This window comes from Solanum verrucosum, unplaced genomic scaffold (assembly GCF_900185275.1).
Source record: "Solanum verrucosum unplaced genomic scaffold, falcon-dt-bn FXZP01000284.1, whole genome shotgun sequence".
NCBI lineage: Eukaryota > Viridiplantae > Streptophyta > Magnoliopsida > Solanales > Solanaceae > Solanum > Solanum verrucosum.
The window spans coordinates 1,960,573-1,987,145 of record NW_026019936.1 but is presented as its reverse complement, the minus strand read 5'-3'; the positions used below and the strand labels follow the sequence as shown (position 1 = coordinate 1,987,145).

Genomic DNA, 26,573 nt, shown 5'->3' with positions numbered 1-26,573 from the left:
ATCTCCACAATCACAATTAACACCATTGTCAACTACCACAAATAGCATCGTTAATCAGACATTCTTTGATCACCATCAACACTGTCAACTGCTAACATCAACCAACTCCATTGTTATAAACCACATCTATCATCATAACTACCAACATCAACCTCACCAACAATCAACCACCTTTGTTATCACAATCATCATTGACAATTACCATCACTACCAATCACACACCTATTACCTCTATTATTATGATTAAATATATTGTCATCGTCGTTGTTGTCACCTCCGTCATCACCATCAATCACTATCGCTACTATGGTTAATCTTTACTACAAATCATCTTCACCACTGCTAACTACCACCAACACCTTATAATCCACCACACATTTTTCAGTCACCACCATCAATATCGTCAACTATTAATGTCAACCAACTCCACCATCACAATCTTCATCACAAACCACCTATGTCATCATAATCATCATAAAATCTAAATCAATTATATTGTTACCTCTGCATCATTAGGTTGTCCAATTAAGGACTTCCTTTGTCTCTTTTGAACACATTAACATTTTTATCATTACATTGATTTGATTAGAAAAATATGACCAATGAAATTTTTTATAGCCGATCCCAACTAATTCGATATTGAAGCTTGAATCACAAAAACAACTACTACAAGAAGCAAAGGTATTGTGTCCTTGTGTTCAATCTATAAGTTGAGGACCAAAATTAGAGATTTATCTATGTGTGAGGAGCAAAATTGCAATTCTCTTTTATGTTTTCTTGAAATTTACTAGTTTTTTTAGGGTCATAGCATTTATTTATTTTTATATAATTTTCTTTTTGTGTTTGAGACTTTTGACTTTTCATTGTTTGTCATTGTCCTGCCTATTTTCTTGGCAATAAAAATACTAACTTTTGGAATTTGAAAAACTAATTTTGGGATTATCTGTTCAATTTGTTGCTTAGTATCTTTCTTTCTTTTTCTCTCATTTCATTGTCTTGTTTGACTTCTTGGTAAAATTATAACTATACAAAGAAAATTAACACAATACATGCAAGAGCAATTTATTGTCAATCTCCAAATCATTATCTAGTATGGATAAATATGTATTGATATCTTATCTTTATGTCAAATCAATGAATGATAGATATTTGAAATACTCAAAGTATTTACCATCTAGCATAGTTGTCCTATTATTCAATGTTGGTAAATAAATAAAGTAGAGTTTAGGAGGCTCCTCTAATAAGATTAGAATTTTGATATGTTGTAAAATGATCTAGATATTACTACTCTTATGTGAACTTGCTCATATTGTTGATCTCAAATTCGAATGAAAGAAAGGACTGTGATTATACTAACAAGAAGAAATCTCTTGGTCTTTTCGCGCTTCCCTAAAGTCAAGAATGGAATCTTAATAACTCCAATGTTTTATTTGTCTGAATATATTGATACATATGATGTTGAGCAATATAGAACTTTATTTGTCTGAATATTTTGATCCATATGATGTTGAGCAATATACAACTTTAGAGCTATGTTCTTCGGACTTTTCAAGAATGTCATCAACATGCTCATATTGTTGATCTCGAATTCGAATGAAAAAAGGACTGTAATAGACTAACGAGAAGAAATCACTTGGTGTTTTCGTGCTTCCCTAAAATCAAGAATGGAATCTTAGTAACTGCAATGTTTTATTTGTCTGAATATATTGATCCATATGATGTTGAGCAATATACAACTTTAGAGCTATGTTGTTCGAATTTTTCAAGAATGTCATCAACATGCTCATATTGCTGATCTCAAATTCGAATGAAAGAAAGGACTATGATAGACTAACGAGAAGAAATCACTTAGTGTTTTTGCGCTTCCCTAAAATCAAGAATGGAATCTTAGTAACTGCAATGTTTTATTTGTCTGAATATATTGATCCATATGATGTTGAACAATATACAACTTTAGAGCTATGTTGTTTGGACTCTTCAAAGAAATGTCATCTGATGCGTGTTGGATCCTTTAAAAGTAGTCCGACACGGGTGTGACAACATTTTTGGAGAGTCTGAACAACATATCTACATATCTACAGAGGACCTTAACAAACAGTTCCTAAAAACACATTTGAGAAAGATAATCCTTTGATTGCTGTCCAAGACCTGCTACTTCAATTGAGCTTCAAGATACTGTGAAGCCAGAGCTTGTGAAATCATTGACTGCTCGTCTCCACCGCGGTCCAGTTCCAACTAACAAGAGCAAGAAATTCCGTTTCAGAGATATCAAAACACAGTCAAACGTTAAATTCTATCTCGGAGAAGAAGAAAACGAGTAGTTTACATGAAAACGAAGACAAATAAATCAGCAGGTGCACAATGAACTATTATCTCAATATAGTGAAATACCAAGGATATTTTGCAAATATCTTGTTAAAAAGAGCTTGTGGAAATTCATCGGTATGCATTTAGAGATAATAAGTTGATAAGGAAAGTTCTCGTTAAATGATGTACAACAAAACTGTTTGCATATCAAGGCACGTTAACAATTTACCTGATCGTTTTCATTGGTGATGTTAGCTGATAAACGACAATCCTTTTCCTTTGCTGACAGCATTCAGTTCAATGTTAAGGCCACCAAGAACAATGTCTTTCAACCATTTCTGAAGCCACTTACAACAGTGGCTCAGAAGTTATCTGACCAAAGAACTCGTGATGCACAGAATCACATTTTGGCTCATTGCTATTGCTAGTCTTTGAACTATGAAGCTATCGTGCCTTCTCCAACGAGGCAAGTAGGTTTCGGAGCTCTGATGCTTTGTTAGTCATTCCATTTATTGAATATGCTTTAATCATACTTCTGTATGTTATCTTATCTGGCTTACATCCACTTTGTTCCATCATCTCGAGCACCCCTTTCAACTCTGTGAAGCATCCCATCATCCCATATGCATCCACTAGGCAGTTAAAAAACACGGTGTCAAGTGCCACGTCAGAATTCTCAATAAACCGCAAAACAGCTCCAAGTTTTTCAGCTTTACCAGCTTTCCCATAAGCTCTTACAAGAGAACAAAGAGTAACACAGTTTGGTTTTATCCTCTCAGACTGCATCAGCCTAAAAAGAAATTCCATTTGCTTTAAATCTCCAGCCCTTCCAAATGCATCTATTACGATATTGTAAGTAACTATGGTCCATGAAAAATGATATTTCTGCATAAACTCCATCACAGCACCCATTTTCTCGTAATTTTCTGTTTTCCCGTATGAATCTAAGAGTATGTTGAATGTCTTGATACTAGGTTCAATTCCAGCACTCTGAAACTTCTCATAGCATTTTTCCATCATTTCTATTTGCCCGCTGCCACCAAATGCTCTCAATGTTGAGTTCATGGTCCACACATCGGGCTTACAGTCTCTTCGCCGCAGCATTTCTACAAGTGTGGATTCCATCTCTTTGAACCTTTGGCAATTAAAGAAAAGAATCAATCTCCCTATCATAGAAAACTAATGCCAGGCACCTACCTCGAGAAAATAGTAATCAAAGGATACAAAAACATTTTCTCAGCAAAGATGTCACAAAACTCAAGTTTGATATGATTGTGCAGCTTAAGGTTTTCGATCTGATAATCTACATAATGTGTTTCAATTGTTTCATCTCTCATTTTGGATTTCGTAAGTTGATAGAGACTCATTTCTAGTTGTGTTATGATTAGAACTTCCAATGAATAGAACCATAACAATGAATAGCAATCAAACCTTTTCGCTTTGCCATAGGAATCAATAAGAGTATTATATGTTACTGTATTGGCCTTGATCCCCATGCATTCCATGTCGGAAAGCAGGATTTGCACTTTGTCGAAGTCATAAACCTGCAGGCAGGATTTTATCAGGATGCTATATGTGAAGACATCGGGGAGGCAGTTCGGAATGTTCTTCATCTCTTCCAGGATAGAAAAAGCTTCGTGAAAGCGACCACTACGGCTATAGGCGGACAAAAGAGCAGTGTAAGCTTCTTGATTCACGACACAGCCTTCCTCCACCATCATCTCGAATAAAGATTGAGCTTTCTCAGGTTCCTTACATTTTCCAAGCATGACAATTAATTTGATATAAATGCCCGGATTGGGCCTGTACCACAACTGCTCCTGGAGGAGTTCAAAGACCTGATGGAAAAAAAAATTCACGATAATAATGGATAGGTTCTTGCACGTCTCTACAGAATTTAGCAACACTGGCAACCATAAGCAAATGTTTCTGAACTATCAAACCTCCATCTTGAATTCCAAAGTAAAGAAACAACGAGCACAAAAATATAGTCTGTGCTTCAAATTTGTTGTGCAATATGCAGTTATTATTGTACCTTTCTCAGTTCAGATAAAAAAACCACACCAACTCCAACTTGGATTCCAAAGTTATGAAACAAAGGGGAATTTGTTACACCTTGTTTGAATCGTTGTTACCTATTGTATTGTATTGTATTATTAGTTCAAATACTATGTTTGTTTTGATTGTTACTTAAATTGTATTGTATTGTATCGCTTAAAATCCATCGTTAGGTAACAACGAAAGTTCCATTTTATGTAACAACTGATTTGGTGTGATTGCGTCGTTACCTTAAGATATTCTTCTCAATTTATCTTTACTTATTATTTGATTATCTTATTTCATCCTTTATCGTCCATTTTCAACCTAGTTCTACCTCGTACTCTACTTTTCTCGTAGATTTATCATTTAAATTGTTGAAGTGTGACATTACATAATGACGGAAAACAATACAATCTATCCAAACATTGTACTCAACACAATACATTATGAAACAATAGGTAATAACCATCCAAACAATACGTGGCGTAGTTGGTTGGCTACCTTAACTTTCATGAGAGTTCGATTCCCCTCCTCCATTTCCCCTTCCCCACATAAAAAAGTTAGTAACAAAAACATGAAAACTCAATATGGTGTACTATATGCAGTTACAATGGTGCAGACAAAAAATTGCACTATGACTATCAATTCCCAGAAAAATTCCAACTTGGATTCCAAAATTAAGAAACAAAGAGCACAAAAACTGAACATGTGCTTCAAATGTGATGTACAATATGCAGTTACAATAGTACCTACCTCATTCCAAGTTCCAAAATTAAGAACCAAAAAGAGTGAAAAAAACTCAAAATTCCCATTTGGGTTCCAAAATTAACAACCAAAAAGAGTGAAAAAACTCAAAATCCCCATTTGGGTGCCAAAATTAACAAACAAAAAGAGTGAAAAAACTCAAAATTCCCATTTCGGGTTCCAAAATTAACAATGAAAAACACGCACCTTAAGAGCAGATTCCCAACGCAAAGCAGTAATACGTTCATGAAGAGCTTCAAGAACAGTACGAGGCAATAATTTCTTCGAATTCCCTTTCTTCTTCTTATACTCAATCACTGCTTTTGCAGCTTCTCTTCGAAGAATAATCGATACAGCTTTCTGTGAAGCTATCTTTTTGTTTGTTTCCTCTTTCCTTTCCTTTGCTTCCTTCACCTTCAGCTTCTCAACCTCCATTGAAGAAGAATCCGGTTTGGATCCGGGTACGCTAACTTTCCGGTGGGTTAACGGGTCATTCCGGCGGGTTAACGGGTCGGTTCTTGGGGGTCCGAATGATGACGGAGGAATTGGATTAGAGGGTCCGAAGAAGGAAGCCATGGCTGAAAATATGAGGCCGATTTTTTTTTTCTTCATATCATTAGTCACTAAAAAGATATTATAATTACGTGGGTCGGCTCAGCTCGGGTCAAATTTGGATGGGATGAGATGAGACGGGACGAGTTGAAAATGAGATTTTTATTTTGTTTACGCGGTTAGAATGAGTTAGAGTTTTTACGGATTTATATGAATTTGTTCCGCAATCGTATCATTCCTTAATATTAATTGCTGAATTTTAGGCTAAATTCATCCCTCAAATATAACTTAAACTTAGGTACATCATTATAGTATAATTGTGAACGAAAACATTTTTTAATTATTTCAAAACTTGCATAAACATCCTTTCTGTTAACTACTGTTAAAAAACTGACAAAAACAATTACAGACTTCCCTCAAATCCTCATAATGATGAGGTATACATTAACAGTTTCTTAAATTTACAAATAAATTTTATTTGGACATTCAAATTACTATATCATATTTCAACAGAAGACATAGTAAAATATATAGGTATAAGGCACAAACATCCCCTACACTATGATCGAAATTCCACAGACACACCTTAATTAAACTAAGGTCCTATTACCCCTGAACCCATTTTTTTTGTAATTTTATACACCTTTTTAGTTTATGTGACATTCAAACATCTCCCACGCACCTCAACTGTGTGGAGTCATAGAATGCGTCACGTAAGCCAAACAGTGTATAAAATTACAAAACAAATGAGTTCAGGGGTAATATGACCTTAGTGTGAGTCTCTAGAATTTCGGTCATAGTGTAGGGGGCACTTGTGTCTTTTCCCAAATATATATATTAAGCATCTTTAGTTCAAATTTTGAATTTTCTTTTTAGCGTGTATTTTCAAATATTCATTATGTAGATAAATCAACTATTTAAAATAACTCATATCTTTTAACTGTTCGAGTTAGTCTCAATAAGCCTTTAGTAACTCATGATCTAATTTCAATTGAAGATGATGTATAATTAAAAGAGATGATATAATTAATGTGGTTAATTTATCTGACATACTTAAACTACACATTTTTTTTTCCAAAAATTATCGAATATAAATATTTTATTATATATTCAGTCACTTAATTAAAATAATAAGTGTCTAAATAAATTTTGTTGGACATGACATGTATCAAGCCTATAGTTTTTTCATACTTAAAGTCATTTTTTTTGTTTTTTCACTCGATATTTTAAATTCACATTAAAATCGTAATTAAATCTAAATCACACACTATAATGTCTATTCGAGAGTGACATTCCTAACAAAATATTCTCTATAACAAAAACTCAAATTCAAACCTTCTCATTCAGAGTAAAACAGTCTCATTACTACAACACTATTCATGTGGGTTACTTTCAAATAGAACTTGAGTGGCATCTATTGAAAGAAAAAATGCACTAAAACTCAAGACAAAAAGCCAATCTTTATCTAAACAAAACACCATTTTAGTAATGCCCACTGTATTGATTTGCACAATCTGAGTATTTTCTTCTTATCCACATTCAATAATATTCACAAAAAAACTACACAAATTCACCCAAAAATTGAAATCAACAAAAAAAAAATCAATTTTTGAAAACCCCCTTTAGATAGAAGAGCAAAATCAAATCTTGATTTGCCCCTTTTTATGTTGTTGTTTAGATAGAAGAGAAAAAAATCAAATCTTGAAAACCCCTTTTTGTTCTAATGGGTAAAGGAGGAAGTGATGAAAATATGGCTGCTTGGCTTCTTGGTGTTAACACCCTCAAGATTCAGCCTTTCAATCTCCCTGCTTTGGGTATTTTTTTTAATCTACTCTTTCTTGAACTTATATTTATTGTAATCGTTATTTTGTCGCAAGGTTTGTGTATACTCTATCCTTTTTAGACTCCATCGGGTGTAATTATATTGAGTATGTTTGTTGTTGTAATTATGAATTTTGTTTGAAAGATTTGACTTTGGGAGCTTAGGGTTGACTTTTAGTTCACTTTGATTGATGTTTTGGTCAGGTTGGGCGAGTTGAGTTATGACCCGTATTATTTAATGGGTCAAACCCCATTTTGATGAGATGAAGTTTGTAAGTTTCTATAACGATCTCAAGTTAATATATAGTAATAACTGGTTCCTAGTCGAATATTGAGTTTCAATATTTCTTTAGTATAGCTGTCTTGTTTGATAATTTGACCAAATATAGCTCCTATAGTATGCTTTTATAGTAGTGTTATCAAAAGCAAAAAACACAGAAAAACAAGGTTTGTTGGGGGCTTTAAGTGCAAAGCGCAAATAAAGTGTGAGCTTTAATGAAAAAGGTGCAAAGGGAGAAAAAAAATGCAAATATATATATTTAGTCTAAGGCTAATAATTATAAGCATGAATGACAAATATACGAACAAAGAAATTGAATAAACTTTATGATAAAGTAAAATATCGATTATGTACCTTCGACTCTTTAGTAGAGGCTCTTTTGAAAACAAAAGGTATGTCTTAGAATCTTGATGACGATACTGAAGTGCTCAACATGTTTTACGTGCTGAATTCTGCCTGCATTTTGACATGTTTTACGTGCTGAATTGAGCCCAGTAAGCTTGAACACAAAGATTACTTATTTTACGTGCTGAATTGAGCCCAGTAAGCTTGAACACAAAGATTACTTATTTTACGTGCTGAATTCTGCCTGATGATGATATTGTTGCCACTATTTTATCAATCAGTGGGATTCCCTGATATCTAAATGGGAGTAAACCAGTGTATCTTCTTCTCTTTCCTCTGCATTGTTTTTAAATTAAAACATTGTCGTCTGATTTGCTTTGGTCTTTGTGTCCGAACGTTGCTAGAGTTTGAGGTACTGCTATTCCGGCAAAGGCATTCCATTCTATCCTGTGAGGAATTAATCTATACCTCGGGTAATGTGAGGGGATTAAATTCTTTAAAGACACCTAGTGAATTCTGCGGGATCAGAATAAACTTTGGTTTAAATGTTACTGGTTTTGTTTCTGTTTAAGCATTACTGTTTACATATGGATTCTGGTTTTAATTATTCTGGATAAGAACACAGGGACTAACATTTGTTACTTCATAGGACCCCATGATGTTAGAGTTAGGATGAAGGCTGTCGGTATTTGTGGAAGTGATGTTCATTACCTCAAGGTAAAAGCTTTCTTCTGATTCTCTATTTTGATAGCTTGTCTTCATGGTCAATAATTCTTGTTGGGATTTAGGGTTGGTGGGTGTGGTGTGGTCTATATTATGGTTATGTTTCCATTGACTCTACAATGATGGCATATGATTGTGGTGTATACCTAGCAAAACGTGTAAAAGGAATGAAGAAACTAGCTTGTTGGGACTTCCATTGTTCAAATGTAAAAAAATATGTTATATGGATCCGAACACTATTTTGCTTCTGGTATTGGTATGATCACCATCAATCTTTTTTAGAATGTTTTTATTGGGTTTTGAAAGATTAATGTGAAATGTCCATACCTATATCATCATATACATGTTTGCTATGTTGCTCGGACTCTCCAAAAATGTTGTCGCACTCGTGTTGGTTTTTTTGGGGGATACGACATGAATCCAACCACATTTATGAGTAGTCCCAGTAACTTAGCTGTTTGCAAAGCAAAATGAAGTGTATTGTAACATGGTGAAGTTCTGTTACATTTTCTTGGGCTACATCGTACATTGATTCTAGTCAAACAAAAATGTATCTTGGAGCCTTGAAGCGTTGTTGAGGACAATGCCAATGCTCATACTCTGGGTGGTTTGGTTAGAGAGAAACTACAGATGTTTTGAGAGCAAAGCAACCACAAATTTGTGTCTGAAATTTGATGTGTGTTCATTTATTGAGTTTTTGGTGTAATTTGGAGTACGTAATGAACTAGAGTCTATTTTGAACTTCAGACCATGAGGTGTGCGGATTTTGTGGTTAAAGAGCCAATGGTGATTGGGCATGAATGTGCTGGGATCATAGAGGAAGTTGGCGGTGAAGTCAAGACATTGGTTCCTGGAGATCGTGTAGCGCTAGAGCCAGGAATTAGTTGCTGGAGATGTGATCTTTGCAAAGAAGGGCGATATAATCTCTGCCCCGAGATGAAGTTCTTCGCTACTCCCCCTGTTCATGGTTCTCTCGCAAATCAGGTAAAAAGCTTACCCACTTCTATTAATTTTCTCACGATTTGACATTGTCTACATTGATTTCATGTAGTCACTCGTGGCATATGTCATGCGACATGCATCCTTCGCTGGTTAATTAAGATGGAAAATATGTCAGTAGTTTTAAAATCTTGTACCTTTTGGACTTTCGTCGATTACATAAATGATAGAATTGATATTGAGCTGGTTTGTCCCTCCGAATATACTCGTTAGTGTACTCGAATTTTCCATAGGCTTATTGTACAAGGTCACACAAAATTACGTACAAAGGCATTGTGCAGCATGCAGGGATTATCGAGTGATAATAATTTTTGACCTTGCTAAAAGCTAAAACACTGGTTTCTTTTGATCACCAACAGGTAGTCCATCCTGCAGATCTATGTTTCAAGCTCCCGGATAATATAAGTTTAGAGGAGGGAGCAATGTGTGAGCCACTTAGTGTTGGTGTTCATGCTTGTCGGCGTGCAAATGTTGGTCCCGAGACAAACATTTTAGTGCTGGGAGCTGGACCAATCGGGCTTGTCACACTGCTCGCTGCTCGTGCTTTTGGTGCCCCAAGAATTGTTATTGTGGACGTAGATGACTATCGTCTTTCTGTTGCAAAGAAGTTAGGAGCAGATGACATCGTCAAGGTTTCAATCAATCTTCAGGTGAGGATCCAAATTTCAAAGTTACCGCACTCTCGAGACTGAATACACGAGTTGCTTTCATGTATGATCACTAACTTTTTCCGTTGTAACAATGAAGTCACAAAGCTATTTTGTCTCGTTAAAATAACTTTAATATTATAGTGAGTAAAGTTCTGTGACCATTACGTGAAATTCGCCCGTGAATACAAAAACATCAAAGTTGAAGATGTTGCTGGTTTTCTTTCCATATCCCTATCTGATACTTTTGAACAGGATGTAGCTACAGATATAGAAAACATTCAGAAAGCGATGGGAGGTGGAATCGACGTGAGTTTTGACTGTGCTGGCTTTAACAAAACTATGTCGACCGCCCTTGGTGCAACTCGTCCAGGTGGCAAAGTTTGCTTGGTGGGAATGGGGCATCACGAGATGACCGTTCCTCTCACTCCAGCTGCTGCAAGGTACAACAACTATGCATCAATCTAACTAAGTTGGATTTGACTATATGAATTCTCACTGATCATCTCGCCTTGTTTAAGTTCGTCGTATACCAATGTTATACAAAATAAAAAATAAGTAGTACTAGAAGTCCTTTATGTTTTTTTCTGGCATATAAATCTCAAACAAGACTAATAGACTACTAGAAAACATAGGATCCAAAGTAAACTTACTTGCATGATTAAAATATATTCCCAACTTACTGGCATTGCTTATACCTAACTTATGATACTCGGACTCTTCATAAATGTCACCAAGTGTGTATCAGATCCTCCAAGATAGTGCATTTTTAAGGATCCGGCACGAATGTGACTATTTTGTTGTGAGTTCGAGTAACAAAGGCTTATATAGATCTTTTCCTGACTAAATCTTTTGTTACTCTTCACTAACAATAAGCTTACGGTTCGCATGTTTCTGTATCCTTTTTGCCATTATATTAATTTTCGGGCAAATTGTGCTCAGGGAGGCGGAGGCCGATGTCACTGGCTTATATCTTTACTTAGAATGCACGGCCTCGTATATCTCGAGTTCTTGAGAAGTGGAAAGTTAGATACGAAACCTTCTAAGTTAGAGTCGACTATCTGAATCCTCATTGATCATGTCTCTCTATTTTAGTTCGTCGTAGACCGAAATTATACAGAATAGCAAAAATAATAATAACAGAAAGCACTAGAAATTCTCTATATTTTCTAGTTGGTATTGCTCTTATTGATCGTTTCTCGAGACGGAGTCGGGGATATATCGGAAACAACCCTTCTACTCTACAAAGGTAGTGGTAAGCCCAGCGTACACCCTACCCTCTCCAGACCCCACTTATGGGAGTATACCGAGTACGTTGTTGTTGTTGATTGCTTTCCCGATTAAACTTTTGTTACTCTCACACTAATTTTCTGGGCGAAATGTGTTCAGGGAGGTCGACGTCATCGGCATATTTCGCTACAAGAATACATGGCCATTGTGTCTTGAGTTCTTAAGAAGTGGAAAGATTGATGTGAAACCTTTGATCACACACAGGTTTGGATTCTCTCAAAAAGAAGTTGAAGAAGCTTTTGAAACAAGTGCTCGTGGTGGTGATGCTATTAAAGTCATGTTTAATCTGTAAAAATAAACTTTTTAAATTTGAGAAAATAAGTTTTTACCAAATATCTAAAAAATGTACATCATAAAAAGATGTTTTATGCTTTTGAAAACTACTAGTATGTATTAGTGGAAACTGTTGAGAATGGTCAAATAAAGTAGATGGTCAACTTATTTACGTAATGAACATTTGAGAACATGTGCGTTTTTTTTTCTACCCTGGAAATATCAAGTTATTAGTGTTTAAACATTTTTTTTCTTTTTTTGGGGTTCAACTTCTAATATATTTGGGCATAAACTTACGAAAATTTCTTCTTTCACTTTTATATTTTTTTCCCCAGAATTTCTAAAACAACAGAAAATTGTTTCATTTTTTTTTTTTTGAAAATTCAAAATGACAAAAAGTTGTTTTCAATCCAAATTACTCATAAAAATTTAAAAACAACTCTAATTTATTTCATGACCAAACACAATTAGGCATTTGTCCATGTTTCATTAGGAAAATAGAAAAAAACATAATATATAAATATGTCTTTTAACTTGGCTTTATTTTACATTTATGCCCTTCAACTTTAGGATACACACGTACACAGTTAAACTCGTATAAAGTTGAACAAATAGGCACACACGTCCTATGTGACATCATACATGGTAATTTGTGTCCTACATGGTATCCTAAATGTATTATTCCACATAAGACTCATGTGTCTACTTGTTTAACCTTATACAAGTTTAAGTGTATGCTCATTAAAAGTTGAAGGGCATAAATGTGAAATGAGACCAAATTAAAGGACATATTTATAATTTATGTATTAAAATTATTTTTGTTTTCAAAGTGAAAATAGTAATTTCAAAATCAAAGTCAACATCTACTTTTGAAAACAAAAGTATTTTTTTTTTCCACTTTACAAAGGAGCATGGTCAAAACGCCTACATACCATTCAATTTTACATTGTTGATTTGTTGACTCTAGCTAATTGACACACTAACTTCCGAATGATCAAGTCATAATGTTCAGATTAAAAATTGATGCTTTTTTGGCCGTGTAAAACGCTTGACATGAAAGGAGGGCTATCCAAAAAGTTTTTTATTTTTCTGAGACCGCATCACATAGGAGTAGAGCAGCCGCGACACTTCCTTACTAGATCTGACTTTCCTCTTTTTTTTCTCCTCCATCGGAACCTAAAAAAAGAATCTCTTTAACTAAGAATGCTCATTTTTGTCAAACTTAAAGGACTAAACTAATAAAAAATATAGCTAAGGGTCTACTTTAAACCAACACCTAAATATAAGGGACCATTTTTTTTATTTAATAGAAGTTGACTCTGAATTCTACATATATAGTTCATCCTAAAACTCACACCACAAATTAACAAAACACAAATTAATTTTATGTTCTTGATTTGTTCAAACAAATCATATTTTCTCTTGCAATGTCTAATTCTTTTTATTATTTTCTTGTAATATTTCTTCTTTTTTCCTTTCCATCACAAGATTTAGCTCAAAATAATGGTAGAATAGCTACTAGGAGTTCTATTATTGCAACAAATGAAAGTACCCCATGGCTTTCACCATCTGGTGATTTTGCATTTGGTTTCCAAAAAATTCAAGAAAATAAAAATGAGTTCTTGCTTTGTATATGGTATGCAAAACTTCAAGAAAAAACTATAGTTTGGCATGCTAATATAAGTGATTTAGTGCCACAAGGATCAAGATTGAATCTTGATTCTCAAAGTGGTTTAATACTTAGTGATCCTCAAGGGAATTTTCTTTGGAGAAGTGATTTGGTTTTCATTGGTAATATTGATTATGGATTGATGAATGATAATGGGAATTTTGTTGTAATGGGAAGTGATTCTAGTAATCCATTATGGGAAAGTTTTAGAAATCCAACTAATACTTTGTTGCCAAATCAAACATTGGAAAGAGGAAGTTTCCTTTTTTCTCAAAAGTCACAAAATAAGTTCACTCAAGGTACGTACGCGTTGAACTGTGTGACCAACTCATCTTGATTGTTTGATTATGTTATGTTTCTAACATGATATATGTATTCTCTTCTTTTTTTTAGTTGTGGAAGCCGTTTTGTTGTTGGAATCATTTTTTTGAAGTAGATTATGAGGATTCATGAATAATTGACTAGTTCTAGTCATGGTAGTGCATTTTTTATTTAGGTCCTAGCTTTCTAGGACGGACACACAATTGCCATGTAGGACGCCACGTATGATGGATGTGTCTATTTGATTAATTTGATAGGAGTTTTAGTGTCGACTTGTGCACAGTCAAAGTTAGAGGCTATAGATGTCCGTTGAAGTCGAGTTAAATGACATGTTTATGTGTTATGCCTATATATGGAGAAACAAACTAAGTTCACTCAAGGTACATACGCGTTGAATTGTGTGACCAACTCATTTGATTGTTTGATTAGGTTATGTTTCACTCAAGGTATGCGTTGAATTGCGTAACCAACTCATATGATTGTTTGATCATGTTATGTCTCTAACATGATATATGAATTCCTTTTTCTTTTTTTGGAGTTGTGGAAGCCGTTTTGTTGTTGGAATCCTTTTTTTAAAGAAGAGGAAGAAGTTAATGGTTGAGTAAGAAATAATAGTAGATTATGAGGATTTATCAATAATTGACTAGCTCTAGTCATGGAAGTGCATTTTTCTTTAGGTCTTATGCTTTCATGTAGGACACACAATTGCCATGTATGACACCAGGTAGGACGAATGTGTCTATTTGTTCAATTTTATACGAGTTTAAGTGTTGACTTGTACACACTCAAAGTTAGAGGGAATAAATGTCAGTTGAAGTTGAGTTAAATGACAAGTTTATGTGTTATGCCTATATATGGCGAAACATGGTTAGTTAAGATTCATACAGCTGACTCCGAATTGTTTGGAATTGAAGTGTAGTTGTTATTGTTATGTCTTAACACATAGATGTCAACTGTTAGAGCTGAGATTATGATTTAATTATATTATGTCTCGACAGGTAGATTTTATCTTCGGATGCTTAATAATGGAAATTTGGTGCTTGTTACACAAAGTGTGCCTTCGAATATGGATTATGATGATGAGTACTATAACACTCAAACTTTTGATCCAACAAATGCAATCAATTCTGGGGATAAGTTGGTGTTCGAAGAGAATGGCATGCTGTATGTATTGAAGCGAAACAATGAAACACAAATTCTTACTCCGCGATCCAATCATTCAGGTTCGGACAATTATCATCGTGTGACACTTAACTTTGATGGAGTTCTTAGTCATTATTATCATTCAAGGATTTTGAATAGCAGTGGCTGGAATATTCTGTGGTCTCAACCGGATAATATATGCATCAAAATTGATGGAGACAAGGGACCTGGTTCTTGTGGTTACAACAATGTATGCAGTCTTGGTTCAAACAACAGACCAGTTTGTAACTGTCCTAAAGGATATTCGTTGGTTGATCCGAACGATGCTTATGGTGACTGCAAACCAGATTTTTCTATAAGTTGTGATGAAGTTGGGAGGGGTTCACCTGATGATTTATACAGTTTCATCACGATTCATAATACTGATTGGCCGAAATCAGATTTTCAGAAAATTAGCCCTTCTACTGAACAAGACTGCCAAAATGCTTGCTTGAATGATTGTTTTTGTGCTGTTGCCATTTATAGAAGCAATAGTTGCTGGAAAAAGAAACTGCCCTTGTCGAACGGGAGAATAGACACCAGTTTGAATGCGAAAGCTTTTATCAAATTGAGAAAAGATGGTGTTCGAAGGCCTCTAAGTCCTCCAAGTCCTGGCTTTCCAATTCCGGAATCTCATCAAAAGCAGAGTTGGCGGATTTTGGCAATTTTGACGTCCTCGCTCTTAGGTAGCTCCATTATGGTAAATGTTCTTCTCATTGGTGTATTATGTTGGGGATTCTTCCACATTTATAAAAAGAAAGTGAACGTATTTCGCCCTACAAGTCACGTGACGGACACTGTCTGTCATAGTTTTACGTATAAAGATCTTGTAGTAGCCACGAAAGAGTTCAACGAAGAGCTAGGCAGGGGTGCATTTGGGATTGTTTACAAAGGGGTAATGACTATTGGTTCAAGAAACGTAGTCGCTATAAAGAAGCTGGATAGAGTCGCTCATGAGGCAGAGAAAGATTTCATGACTGAAGTAAATGTGATTAGTCAGACTCATCACAAGAATTTGGTCCGCCTGATTGGATATTGTAACGAGGGACCTCATCGTTTGTTGGTTTACGAGTATATGAGTAATGGCACTCTTGCAAGTTTCATTTTTGGTGATCTGAAACCTACTTGGAGTCAGAGGACAAGTATCGCGATGGGGATTGCAAGGGGACTTGCATACCTCCATGAAGAGTGCAGTACACAGATTATCCATTGTGACATAAAGCCTCAGAACATTCTCCTTGATGACTATCACGTTGCTCGAATATCAGATTTTGGAGTGTCTAAACTGTTGATGATCAATCAGAGTCGAACGGATACTAATATTAGAGGAACAAGAGGTTATGTTGCTCCGGAGTGGTTCAGACATAGTCCAGTCACGGTTAAGGTGGACGTTTACAGCTTTGGTATACTGCTACTAGAGATCATCACATGCCGGAAATGTTTGGAGAATGAGGAAAGCTATGGACTGGAGGCGATTCTTGTGGATTGGGTTGTTGATTGTTTTCAACAAGGCAACTTGGAAGCTTTGGTGAGAAGTGATATCGAGGCCTTGAATGACAAGAAGCAGCTCGAGAGGTTCGTGATGGTTGGTATTTGGTGCGTTCAGGAGGATCCGTTAACGAGGCCTACTATGAGGAAGGTCTGTCAAATGCTTGAAGGATCTGTTGAAGTGACAATTCCACCATGTTCATGTAATTTTAGCACAACTATTTAACATCATAAGCCTCATTTACGCGCGATTTCCTCCTCTGTATAGTACTTTTGAGTGGTCTAGTTGTATTACTTTCTTTAATGTTGAGTTCTCTTTAATAGTACTAATGATCTGTATTGCTCAGACTCTTCAAAAATGTCACCAAGTGCAACTCTTCACATTTCCATCTGCATTTACTAGTGATGAAATTGTAATTGAGACATTAACAAACAGTTTTTGGGGCATTTTGTTTTAAATAACGAAGAAATCTCCTGGGAACAGTCTCTCTACCATCACAAGGTAGGGATAAGCCTGCATACACATCACTTTTTCCGAACCCCAGTGGGGTACGTGGGGTATATTTTTGTTGTTGTTGTTGTAACCGAGAAATCTCCCATTGGTTACTTGCCTCAACCCCAGTGGGCCCACAAGTTTGAATTATTATTTTTTTCGCGGGAGGGGAGAGGGAATATGGTCCGTTTCTCTATCCTGCTCCCACTTAAATACCACTTGTCATGTCGGTGACATAGTTTGAACCACATATCTCTTGTTGAACCAAAGTCTGGAGGCAATAATTTTTAGGCATTTTAGTAAGACCTCTCCATCTTTACTAGAGATCTCGAGTTCAGGGGAAAAACTCTTAATATAGAATGCTTCTCCTTCAAATACATCCTATGTGGTACAAATCCAAATTACTTAGACCAATGTATGTATCTCAGTCAGATAGTTAGACCAATAAAGAATAGATACATAAAAGCCATAGATTGCTATTGCTTATTAGCTAGTTTCAATGGACCAAGTCAATTTTTTTTTTCTTTTTAAAAAAAAATGTGACATTAATTAACTTTATTTGATGGTTCTAGATGTAACTTGGAAATCCAAATTATTTTAATTTATATGTTTCTATCCACAGTAAAAAAAATCTGCAGACTATTCTTTCCCATTATCTGAATTTTTTTACTACAAAGTTCGAATAATATGTCTTTTCAAGGCTATTGCCAAACACAGTTGAAATGTCAATAAAAGTCAAATTTTTCGAGTTTAATTTTTGCTTATATATTTTTTTAATATTATAGATAAAATATTATATTATCGTCTAACGTTTATCTCGCATAAAATTATCAATTTGCTCATAAAAAATCTTTAAATCGTGACCTAAAAGTTCAGCAGTTACCAGAGAAATAAAAAGAGAATCGTTTACTAAACAATTGTCTTAATAAAACAAGTGGATGGCCATGATATTTTTCTATTAATTAAGCTCCTTGTAGATTGAAAATTCCTAGGTTGTCATTCAAGATTTTGGGTCTTAAATTCAAAACCATCAATCATATAATAAGTGTAAAAGTATTGACTCTCCAATTATTGAATTCCACTTGTGACTTCAATAACAAACCAAAATTTCTTCCATTAAAAGACTATTAAATGTGTTTGACTAAGCTTATAAATCGGTCAAATAAGCTTATAAACATTCTTTGTAGCTTATCTACACATTTAGAGTCTGTTTGAATTAGCTGATTAAAATATCAAATGTTAACAAACACTTCTAGGTGTGCGAGATAGAAGTGTTGAAACTGATATTAAATTGTTAAGTGTTTCATAAAAAGATTATATCCCCTTTAACTTGACATCTACACCCTCCAACTTTACAAGTATACACTTAAATTTATATAAAGTTGAACAAGTAGACATATGTGTCCTACGTGACATAATACACGCAGAACATAAAATTGCCAGGTAGAACGTCATGTAGGACGAATGTGTCTATTTGACAACAATTAAAGCTTATGAACTATTTACAATCAACTAATCCAAACGAACTCTATTTAAAGTAGTTACTTATGCAATCTCAAAACACAACAAAATGGCCAAAGTGAGTTAATTACCTTTTCATTTCTTACTAAACTTGTTGATTTTTAGTCCAAAATTTTCATTGTCCCAAACCAAAAATGATGTGAAAACTGGATCATCACTTAAAGCATCGATTTCTGATCCTTTGATTGGTACAGTTACTTATGGTACTATGATTGGTACAGTTGATATTATAAGATTAAACATTAAACTTGGAGTTATTTGAACTAATTTGGACAATTTTTTTAAACAAAAATGTGTAGGTGAAATTTGAGGATAAATCATGACAATTTATCGAAAATTTTAAATAATTTCTATCAAACTAATATATGCATGTTATGTGTTGGATTATAGAGTTCACTTACTTAATCAATGATCAATTAAGAAACATTTTTACTTTATTATATAACTTAATCATGTAAATTGATTTGATATAAATATCTGATACTTGTAAATTTTTACCAAAATGTTCTATCCAAAAGGAATCCCAATAATGGACCATTTGAGTAGATATTTGTATTCTCAACGACACATTTTTTTTTATTTATCTACTAGACATATACTTTTAGTTTTTACTTCTTCTTTTTTTAATTGTTCTTTGATCCAGGGTGGTGATGTATTATTACATGAATTAATTTTTAATATGACATAATACATAAATTTGTTTTTTAATTTAGCTTCAATTGATATTTATATTTTATTTTTTTGATTGTGCACGTGTAGACTGTTTAACTTGCATAAAACTGAACAAATCGACAAGCGTACGTCCTACATGACAATTTGTGTTCTATATGTATTATGTCATGTCAGACGCATGCGTCTACTTGTTCAAGTTTATACAAGTTTAAGTGTCTACTTGAACACATTCAAAATTGAAGGTCATAGATGCCAGATAAAATTAAATTAAAGAACATATTTATGTATTATACCTTTTAAAATTGACAGCTTAATAATTTGTCAATATATGGGTTTATTATTATTTTTTAAAATTGAAACCAAAAATGATTTGATTAGAGTCTACAAAGTCTAGTCACATCTACATATAGTTGGTGCCCCAAAATCTTAGGCTATGCTATTTGTGTGGGTTTCACTTTCATCATGCCTGGATATATAGAAATACTGGACCATTTATTTTTTATTTACAACACTAAATACTCCACCACATATTTGTTGGGTAACTCCAATATCATAGGTCTATGACAAGGCCCTCGAGAGGCTGAGATATTTCATATCAAAATTCTAATTGAACATGCATGGAAATTGTTTGATGGATGAAATAAACGTTTAATACTAACTATGTCATTTTTCTAACTGGTCCCAATTCCAAAAATCATCCTCTAAAAATCCACCAAATTTATTCTTGGCCTTTAAGAACATAGCCAAAAATTTATTTTTCATAAATTCAAATTAAAATATGTCACATGTAAACAAGAAAAAAAATATCTTTATGATCTGTAACTATATCTACCTAAACACAACATGTGGATCTAAATCTATGCAAAGATTTTTTTAGCTCAATAATTGATGCTCGAAATATTATCGTGCTTAAAAAAAATAAGTGGTTCAAAATAATTATAACTTTTTAAAATTAAAATATAATTGATTATTGCTTTTCACTTTCTTCTTTACTCAATAAAACATGAAGACAATTAATATGGTGAAAAAGAATGTAGCATCAAATTGAGACCAGATATTAAATAAAGATAATTTAATCAAATTACTTTTTTAATTAATATTTTCTCAAGAGTTGTAGAGAAAATGACATAAATAGTCCCTTAATTATAGGAGTAGGTCTAAAATGGTCTCTTAACTATATACTTAATGAATTTAGTCTATTAACTATTAAAAAATTTATTAGTTTTGGTCCCTTAACTATACAATTACTGGTTTTAGTCCATTCACTATAAACTTACCAATTTTAGTCCTTTAAGTATTCAAAAACTTATCAGATTTGGTCTTTGTCCATTTTTTAAATACAAATAGCATAGGTTTATATATTAACCGATATCTTCGTAAAATTAAATCTTTAACCCATTTTAAAGTTGTTTCTCTATCCCCGGCCTTTTTTCTTCAAACTATTCTTTTGAAAAGAACAATAACGTCAACGATTCAAAGAAATATTAATGAGGAAAGAAGATATAACTCCTAATTTTATTCAATGGAGGATAAAGTTAAGCATATAATTGTTGTTGATGACTTGAATCCGCACTTGAATATGCTAATCAGTGCGGATTTTATTTAATTTACTCAAATTTCTTTACGTAAAATAAAATGAATAGAATAATAAAATTGATCTACCATTTTATAACTTTTAATTTCTGAAAAATTAAACAAATTTCGTTCAATGAAGTCGTTCGAGTACAAACATTGGATTTAATGAGTAATAATTTTAATTTTTTTCTTTTTAGAATAAAATTTAGCATATTCAAGTCATTAGTAGCAATAATATGCTTCGTTTTATCCTTTGTTGAATAAAATTATGACTTATATTTTCTTTTCTCGTAAATTTTATTTTAAATCGTTGAGGTTAAGGTTTTTCGCATAAGATTAATTTGAAAAAAAAAATAGTGGACAAAGAGAAACAACAAAAAAAGTTGCTAAATAATTTAATTTCTCCATCGAAATATGAATTCCGTTAAATATAAACCTAAGCTATTTGTCCCATCATTGGTGATTCCATTTTACCTACTTCTCATTACATGTTACAAAACAATAGTGACATTTTATACTTAAGACTAATTAACCAAGAACTTATTTAAGTGTTTCATAATTTACTATTGACAATACTATTTATTGTGATTTATTCTGATGTATGGGCATTAGTGCTAAATTATCTTTAAAATTATGGGCATAAACAAAATAGTATTGTTGAAAGAAAATATCGTCATATAGTTGAAACATGACTCAAAGTAATAGTAATAATAATTCTCAATAACAACAACAACAATAATAATAATAATAATAATAATAATAATAATAATAATAATAATAATAATAATAATAATAATAATAACAACAACAACAACAACAACAACAATAATAATAATAATAATAATAATAATAATAACAATAACAATAATAATAACAATAATAAGAATAATAATAAGAATAATAATAATAATAATAATAACAAGAATAACAACAATAAGAACAATAATAATAATAATAATAATAATAATAATAATAATAATAATAATAATAATAATAATAATAATAATAATAATAATAATAACAACAATAATAATTCTCAATAACAACAACAACAATAATAATAAGAATAATGAAGCTATAATGATAATAACGATCACAAACTAATACTGATCTGTTGTGATGCTTCCTGTTGAGTATAGTACACAATTCAGAATTGAAGTTCGTTTACACAATATAAGAAAGACAATTCTAAAGAATGAGATTAAACAACTTTTTTAGATTTCATTAATGTTGTTTGTTGATTTTTGAAAAAAGGGGCGGATCTTGAAGAAGCGAAGCAAACCTAGAATAGCAGTCTCTTACGTTTTTTCAAGCTCCTTTGAGATCTTATTAGTTAAGCACTAGCGCCCCTTTAGAGTAATGAAGCTATAATAATATTCCGTTCGTCCTATTTTATATGTCACATTTTTACTTTGCACTTGCATTAAGAAATGATGTAACTTTAGACAAGATTAATTAACTATTCTATCAAGGGTATAATAGACAAAATATGGTAATTTATATATAAATTTTATAAAATGACAAGTATTATGGTCCAGCTATTTATAGAAAGGGATGACACATAAAATGGGACAGAGAAAATAATAATGAAGCTATAATAATAATAATAATAATAATAATAATAATAATGAAGTTGTCATAAATAGCACGTGCAAAACAAGTCCATAGAGGCCACAAAATATTTAGAGGGTACGGTTGATTATGAATTTACGTAAATTTAATAATTTTAGTGCATATCTCATGCATATTATTCCCTCTATGATATATAAAATGTCGTTTTAGCAAAATTAATTTATCCTAAAATAGTTATTACTTTGAAAATTTAAGAAAATAATTAGTAATTATTTTTAGTTATTCCCTTATATTAATTAAGATTTTTTATAGTGCTTAATTTAAAAAAATTATCTAATAATACAACATTTATTTTGAAATGAAGAAAATAAATTTACCAAATATTTAATTTGAGGTCATCATAAAAAATATTTAAAAAATTAAATTCTTTATCTACCTCTTATTAAAGTCTATATCACATTTCTAAAAATATATTTTATATAAATAAACGACAATTTGTTATCACTTTCAAACAATTAAATAAAGGACCAAAAAAATGACTATTCCTTCTCAAATTCAACGTTTAATAATCAATTAATTGGTTGGCAAAATGTATGAATTCATAGTTAAAAAGGCGGAATGACCAGGGAGACTCCTGTACTTCGCTCAGTTTATCAGTTGAATCCTTTTACTCATCACTTTGCCAAATGAACCCTTAAATTCGATGAAACTCTATTTCTAAACCCCTTTGATCATTGACCGAACTTATGTGGCATTAAAATAGCTGAGTTGGACAAATGTGAGACCACACGCGTTTTAAAGCAAATGAATGCAATATTTTTATTTAAAAATTATTAAAATTATAAGACAAAATAATAATAATAATAATAAAAAAAATAAAAAAATCTCAAAATCTTTCTTCTTTAGCTCACCCCACCCCCACGCCTTCTCTCTTCTTCTTCAGCCCCAACCCCATCTTTTTTATCTTCTTCTTCATCCCCAACCCCACCTTTTTTCTCTTCTTCTTCAGCCCCAGACACCCACCCCCCACGCCCGCTCCTACCCCTTTCCTATTCTTCTTCTTTGAGATACACCCCATCACCATAATCATCAAACATAAAATTAAAAAAGCTTTTGCAAGAAAACATATCATTCACCATTTTCATAAATTTAAGATCTATTGCTTGAATTTATTCATAAATATATTTTTTCCAACTTGAAGTTTTCTTGATTTTATTTTTTATCAAATCAAAATAAATAGAACCTAAAGCATGTGCAAGAGTTAATTACAATTTATCATATTTTATGATTAAGATAAATTTTGAGTGTGAAATGTGAAGAAAGATGAAAATGATTTTTTTTATTTTTGGGGTGAAGCATAAGGGTGGGTGGAAATGAAGAAGATGAAGTAGGAAGGGGAAAGAGAGAGAAAATTGCATTTTTTATTTTTTAATATTATATCTTTTTAAAATTTGATTTCTGATGGGTCATTGAAAATATAATAATAATATTGACGTGGTATTTCATGTGTAAAAAGAGTATTACACGCACACATATTAGATGAGAAAGGGATTTAAATTATTGTGTTTGAATGAGTTTAAGAGTCCATTTGGTAAAGTCATAAGTACAAGGGTCCAACTTACAAACAGAGTCAAGTACAAGGGTCTCCCAAATCATTCCGCTTAGTTAAAAATATGAACGGATTAAATTACGATTCGTTTTTACTCAACTCATTTAGTAAGGGTGAAGTGTTGTTTCGTTGCGCGTAGGATGAACCAACTATTAAAAAACACTGAAATTAGCTACAAACTTTGTTTTTGTACCGTCGGTATTTTGCTTGTAGCTAACACAAATTTGTAGCTAATTTGTCGCTAAGTAGGATTAGCGACGAATTTTATTGTTTAGCTACAAAATTTGTTCATCGCTAAATCCAGTTTTTTTAGTAGTAGGTTTGTTAGTGTCTGCCGTAGTACTAGTCGTACCCTTGTAGTTCTTGACTTATGTTGTGTATTGTGTTTTGATTGCCACACTATTTTGTTGTTGGTATTGTTTCTTTTTTTTTTTCTTTCTAGTCTTTACACTGTTTTTCTTATTAATACTTATGTTTTATTCATTATTTCCCTTTTTCTTTTACTTGGGTTCGATGCACTTGAGCTAAAGGTCTTTTAGAAACAGTCTATCTACTTCCTCGAGGTAATGATAAGATATATGCGTACACTTTACTCTCTTCAGACCCCATCTAATGCATAATCCGAATTTTGTCGAAACTTCAATGTGGATTTCGAAAACTAGATACCAAAAAAGACTTAGTCCAATCATTGGTGATTCCATTTTACCTACTTCTCATTACATGTTACAAAACAATAGTAACATTTTATACTTAAGATTAACCAAGAACTTACTAAAGTGTTTCATAATTTACTATTGGCAATACTATTTATTTTGATTTATACTAATGTATGAACACTAGTACTCAAAAAATCTTAAAGAGTTATGGGCATGAACAAAATAGTATGATTGAAAGAAAATATCGTCATATAATTGAAATAGGACACATTTTTAACACATGCGTCTGTACTTTGCTTACATTATTAGGATGAAGCATCCTTTTCGCGGTCTATCTCACCAATTGGATGCCTATGCCAATTTACAAAATGTTTTTCTCTTTTGAGAAATTGTTTTACAAAGTACCTTAATTAAATTTGATCCATACCTTATATTTATGTTTACATTACTTAAATATCTATATCTATATATCTACATAAAGCTAGATAAAAAAAAGTGACGTGGCACCTCTCAATGGCTTAGAATCATATTTATCTTTTTTGTGATATTTTTTTTTTATCTTTTTCTATTTTTTAATTTTATAATCATCTCTTTAATTCATACCTCTTCAATTACATAATTAATTTAGTAACATCTACAACTTCTAACCTTTCATAATCATAACCTTCAAATTATTTAATATACAATTTTATAACTCCTTAAAATCACACTTATAAAAAACTATTTTGAGATGTATGATGATTGTTTTATATTCACTTTTTTTATTCTTCATCTTTTGTCTCATTGGTTGTTTAATTTTTTCTCTTCTTTGATCTGATTTTGCAAGAGAGATATCTACAATGAAGAATATTAGACATTTTTGCATAGTTTGCTTGTACGAGGTAAAATGATTCGATATGCATAATATAATTATCACTTTTTCTATTGTAATTATATATTTAATTATTTTTTTGGATTCTTGATTATATGAATCATGAGTTTTCTTTTAGAAAAAATTATTTGATTTTTTCTCTTTGCTTCTCTTTGTAGGTTCCTTCTTTCTTCTTTTAACTCATAACTAAATATTCTTTAAGGTTTTTACTTGATTAGTTAATTTTATTTTTATGTTTTTTTTTGTTGTTTAAGGTTAACTTACCATGTTTCAGGTCTGGATATTTTAAAAAATAAAAGTAGAAAAGGGAGTTAATCTATACATGTATGCTACTCAAGAAAGCATGTAGATGTAATTTTATAGTTATGTGGATTAACTTTTTATTAATTATAATGATAGAACATGTGAATGTAAAGTTAATTAATTTTCAAAATACAGTATAATTCATAGAAAAATTGACTATTAATATGTAACTTTATGATCTTCTTATTTTATTTTTTTATTGTTATTATTAGAAGTTTTGAAGTTTTTGATTCCCTCTTTTTATTTTTAAATAAATAAATTAAATAGTAATTCTATTAAATATTTAACATTTATTGTTTGAAAGATTAATACTGATTAGGAGTATATAGGTTCAGTATAGTGCTTAAGTGAATCTTCACTATTGGAAATGTCTATTGATTATAGTGCTTTAAGATCATGTGTTATTGCAAAATTTATTAAAATTTACTTTTGTAAATGATAATTATTATTTTTTTAAAGAAAAATGTGTTTTATGAGTTAAAAAAAAATTATATCTATCTATTGCATTTTGTACTTAAATATCATGTCTCCTCAACTTTCTCCTATTTAATTTTTCATGATTAATCAATCTATAAATAGTTATTCTCCATGGAGTTGTTTAAAAAAAAATCTCATTAGTT

At 32.2% G+C, this 26,573-nt stretch overlaps 4 protein-coding genes across 5 annotated transcripts in view; 3 read left to right on the top strand and 1 right to left on the bottom strand.

Moving 5' to 3' along the window:
* LOC125837490 (linoleate 13S-lipoxygenase 2-1, chloroplastic-like) overlaps positions 1-26,573 on the top strand; it is a 116,460-nt gene that overhangs the window by 76,938 nt on the left and 12,949 nt on the right. The gene's annotated exons all lie outside the window — the stretch shown is intronic.
* LOC125837411 (pentatricopeptide repeat-containing protein At5g48730, chloroplastic) lies at positions 2,592-5,688 on the bottom strand. The gene is made up of 3 exons (XM_049516545.1): positions 5,299-5,688; positions 3,739-4,145; positions 2,592-3,442 (listed from the first exon to the last, which is right to left on the bottom strand). The coding sequence occupies exons 1-3, from the start codon at positions 5,665-5,667 to the stop codon at positions 2,752-2,754; spliced, it is 1,467 nt and encodes a 488-aa protein (XP_049372502.1). The 5' UTR covers positions 5,668-5,688; the 3' UTR covers positions 2,592-2,751.
* Positions 7,092-12,075, top strand: LOC125837444 (sorbitol dehydrogenase). The gene is made up of 6 exons (XM_049516562.1): positions 7,092-7,457; positions 8,739-8,806; positions 9,560-9,796; positions 10,171-10,461; positions 10,714-10,901; positions 11,848-12,075. The coding sequence occupies exons 1-6, from the start codon at positions 7,367-7,369 to the stop codon at positions 12,038-12,040; spliced, it is 1,068 nt and encodes a 355-aa protein (XP_049372519.1). The 5' UTR covers positions 7,092-7,366; the 3' UTR covers positions 12,041-12,075.
* Positions 13,397-17,070, top strand: LOC125837378 (G-type lectin S-receptor-like serine/threonine-protein kinase LECRK3). Of its 2 annotated transcripts, none has more exons than XM_049516516.1 (2): positions 13,397-13,989; positions 15,010-17,070. In XM_049516516.1, exons 1-2 carry the CDS (start codon positions 13,449-13,451, stop codon positions 16,905-16,907), a joined length of 2,439 nt encoding a protein of 812 aa, XP_049372473.1. In that variant the 5' UTR covers positions 13,397-13,448; the 3' UTR covers positions 16,908-17,070. The 2 variants fall into 2 exon arrangements, with proteins under 2 accessions (XP_049372473.1, XP_049372479.1); XM_049516522.1 differs by lacking the exon at positions 13,397-13,989 and adding an exon at positions 14,378-14,391.

What these genes read in the sequence shown, in the direction of transcription:
- LOC125837411 (XM_049516545.1), bottom strand. Translation starts at nt 5,667, where the DNA reads ATGGCTTCCTTCTTCGGACCCTCTAATCCAATTCCTCCGTCATCATTC. An exon ending in GTTGGGAATCTGCTCTTAAG is followed by an intron (nt 4,146 to 5,298) that starts GTGCGTGTTTTT and finishes TTTTTCCATCAG; the next exon opens with GTCTTTGAACTCCTCCAGGA. An exon ending in TCCTATGGCAAAGCGAAAAG is followed by an intron (nt 3,443 to 3,738) that starts GTTTGATTGCTA and finishes TAATTGCCAAAG; the next exon opens with GTTCAAAGAGATGGAATCCA.
- LOC125837378 (XM_049516516.1), top strand. Translation starts at nt 13,449, where the DNA reads ATGTCTAATTCTTTTTATTATTTTCTTGTAATATTTCTTCTTTTTTCC. An exon ending in ACAAAATAAGTTCACTCAAG is followed by an intron (nt 13,990 to 15,009) that starts GTACGTACGCGT and finishes ATGTCTCGACAG; the next exon opens with GTAGATTTTATCTTCGGATG.
- LOC125837444 (XM_049516562.1), top strand. Translation starts at nt 7,367, where the DNA reads ATGGGTAAAGGAGGAAGTGATGAAAATATGGCTGCTTGGCTTCTTGGT. An exon ending in TTTCAATCTCCCTGCTTTGG is followed by an intron (nt 7,458 to 8,738) that starts GTATTTTTTTTA and finishes GTTACTTCATAG; the next exon opens with GACCCCATGATGTTAGAGTT. An exon ending in CTCACTCCAGCTGCTGCAAG is followed by an intron (nt 10,902 to 11,847) that starts GTACAACAACTA and finishes AAATGTGTTCAG; the next exon opens with GGAGGTCGACGTCATCGGCA.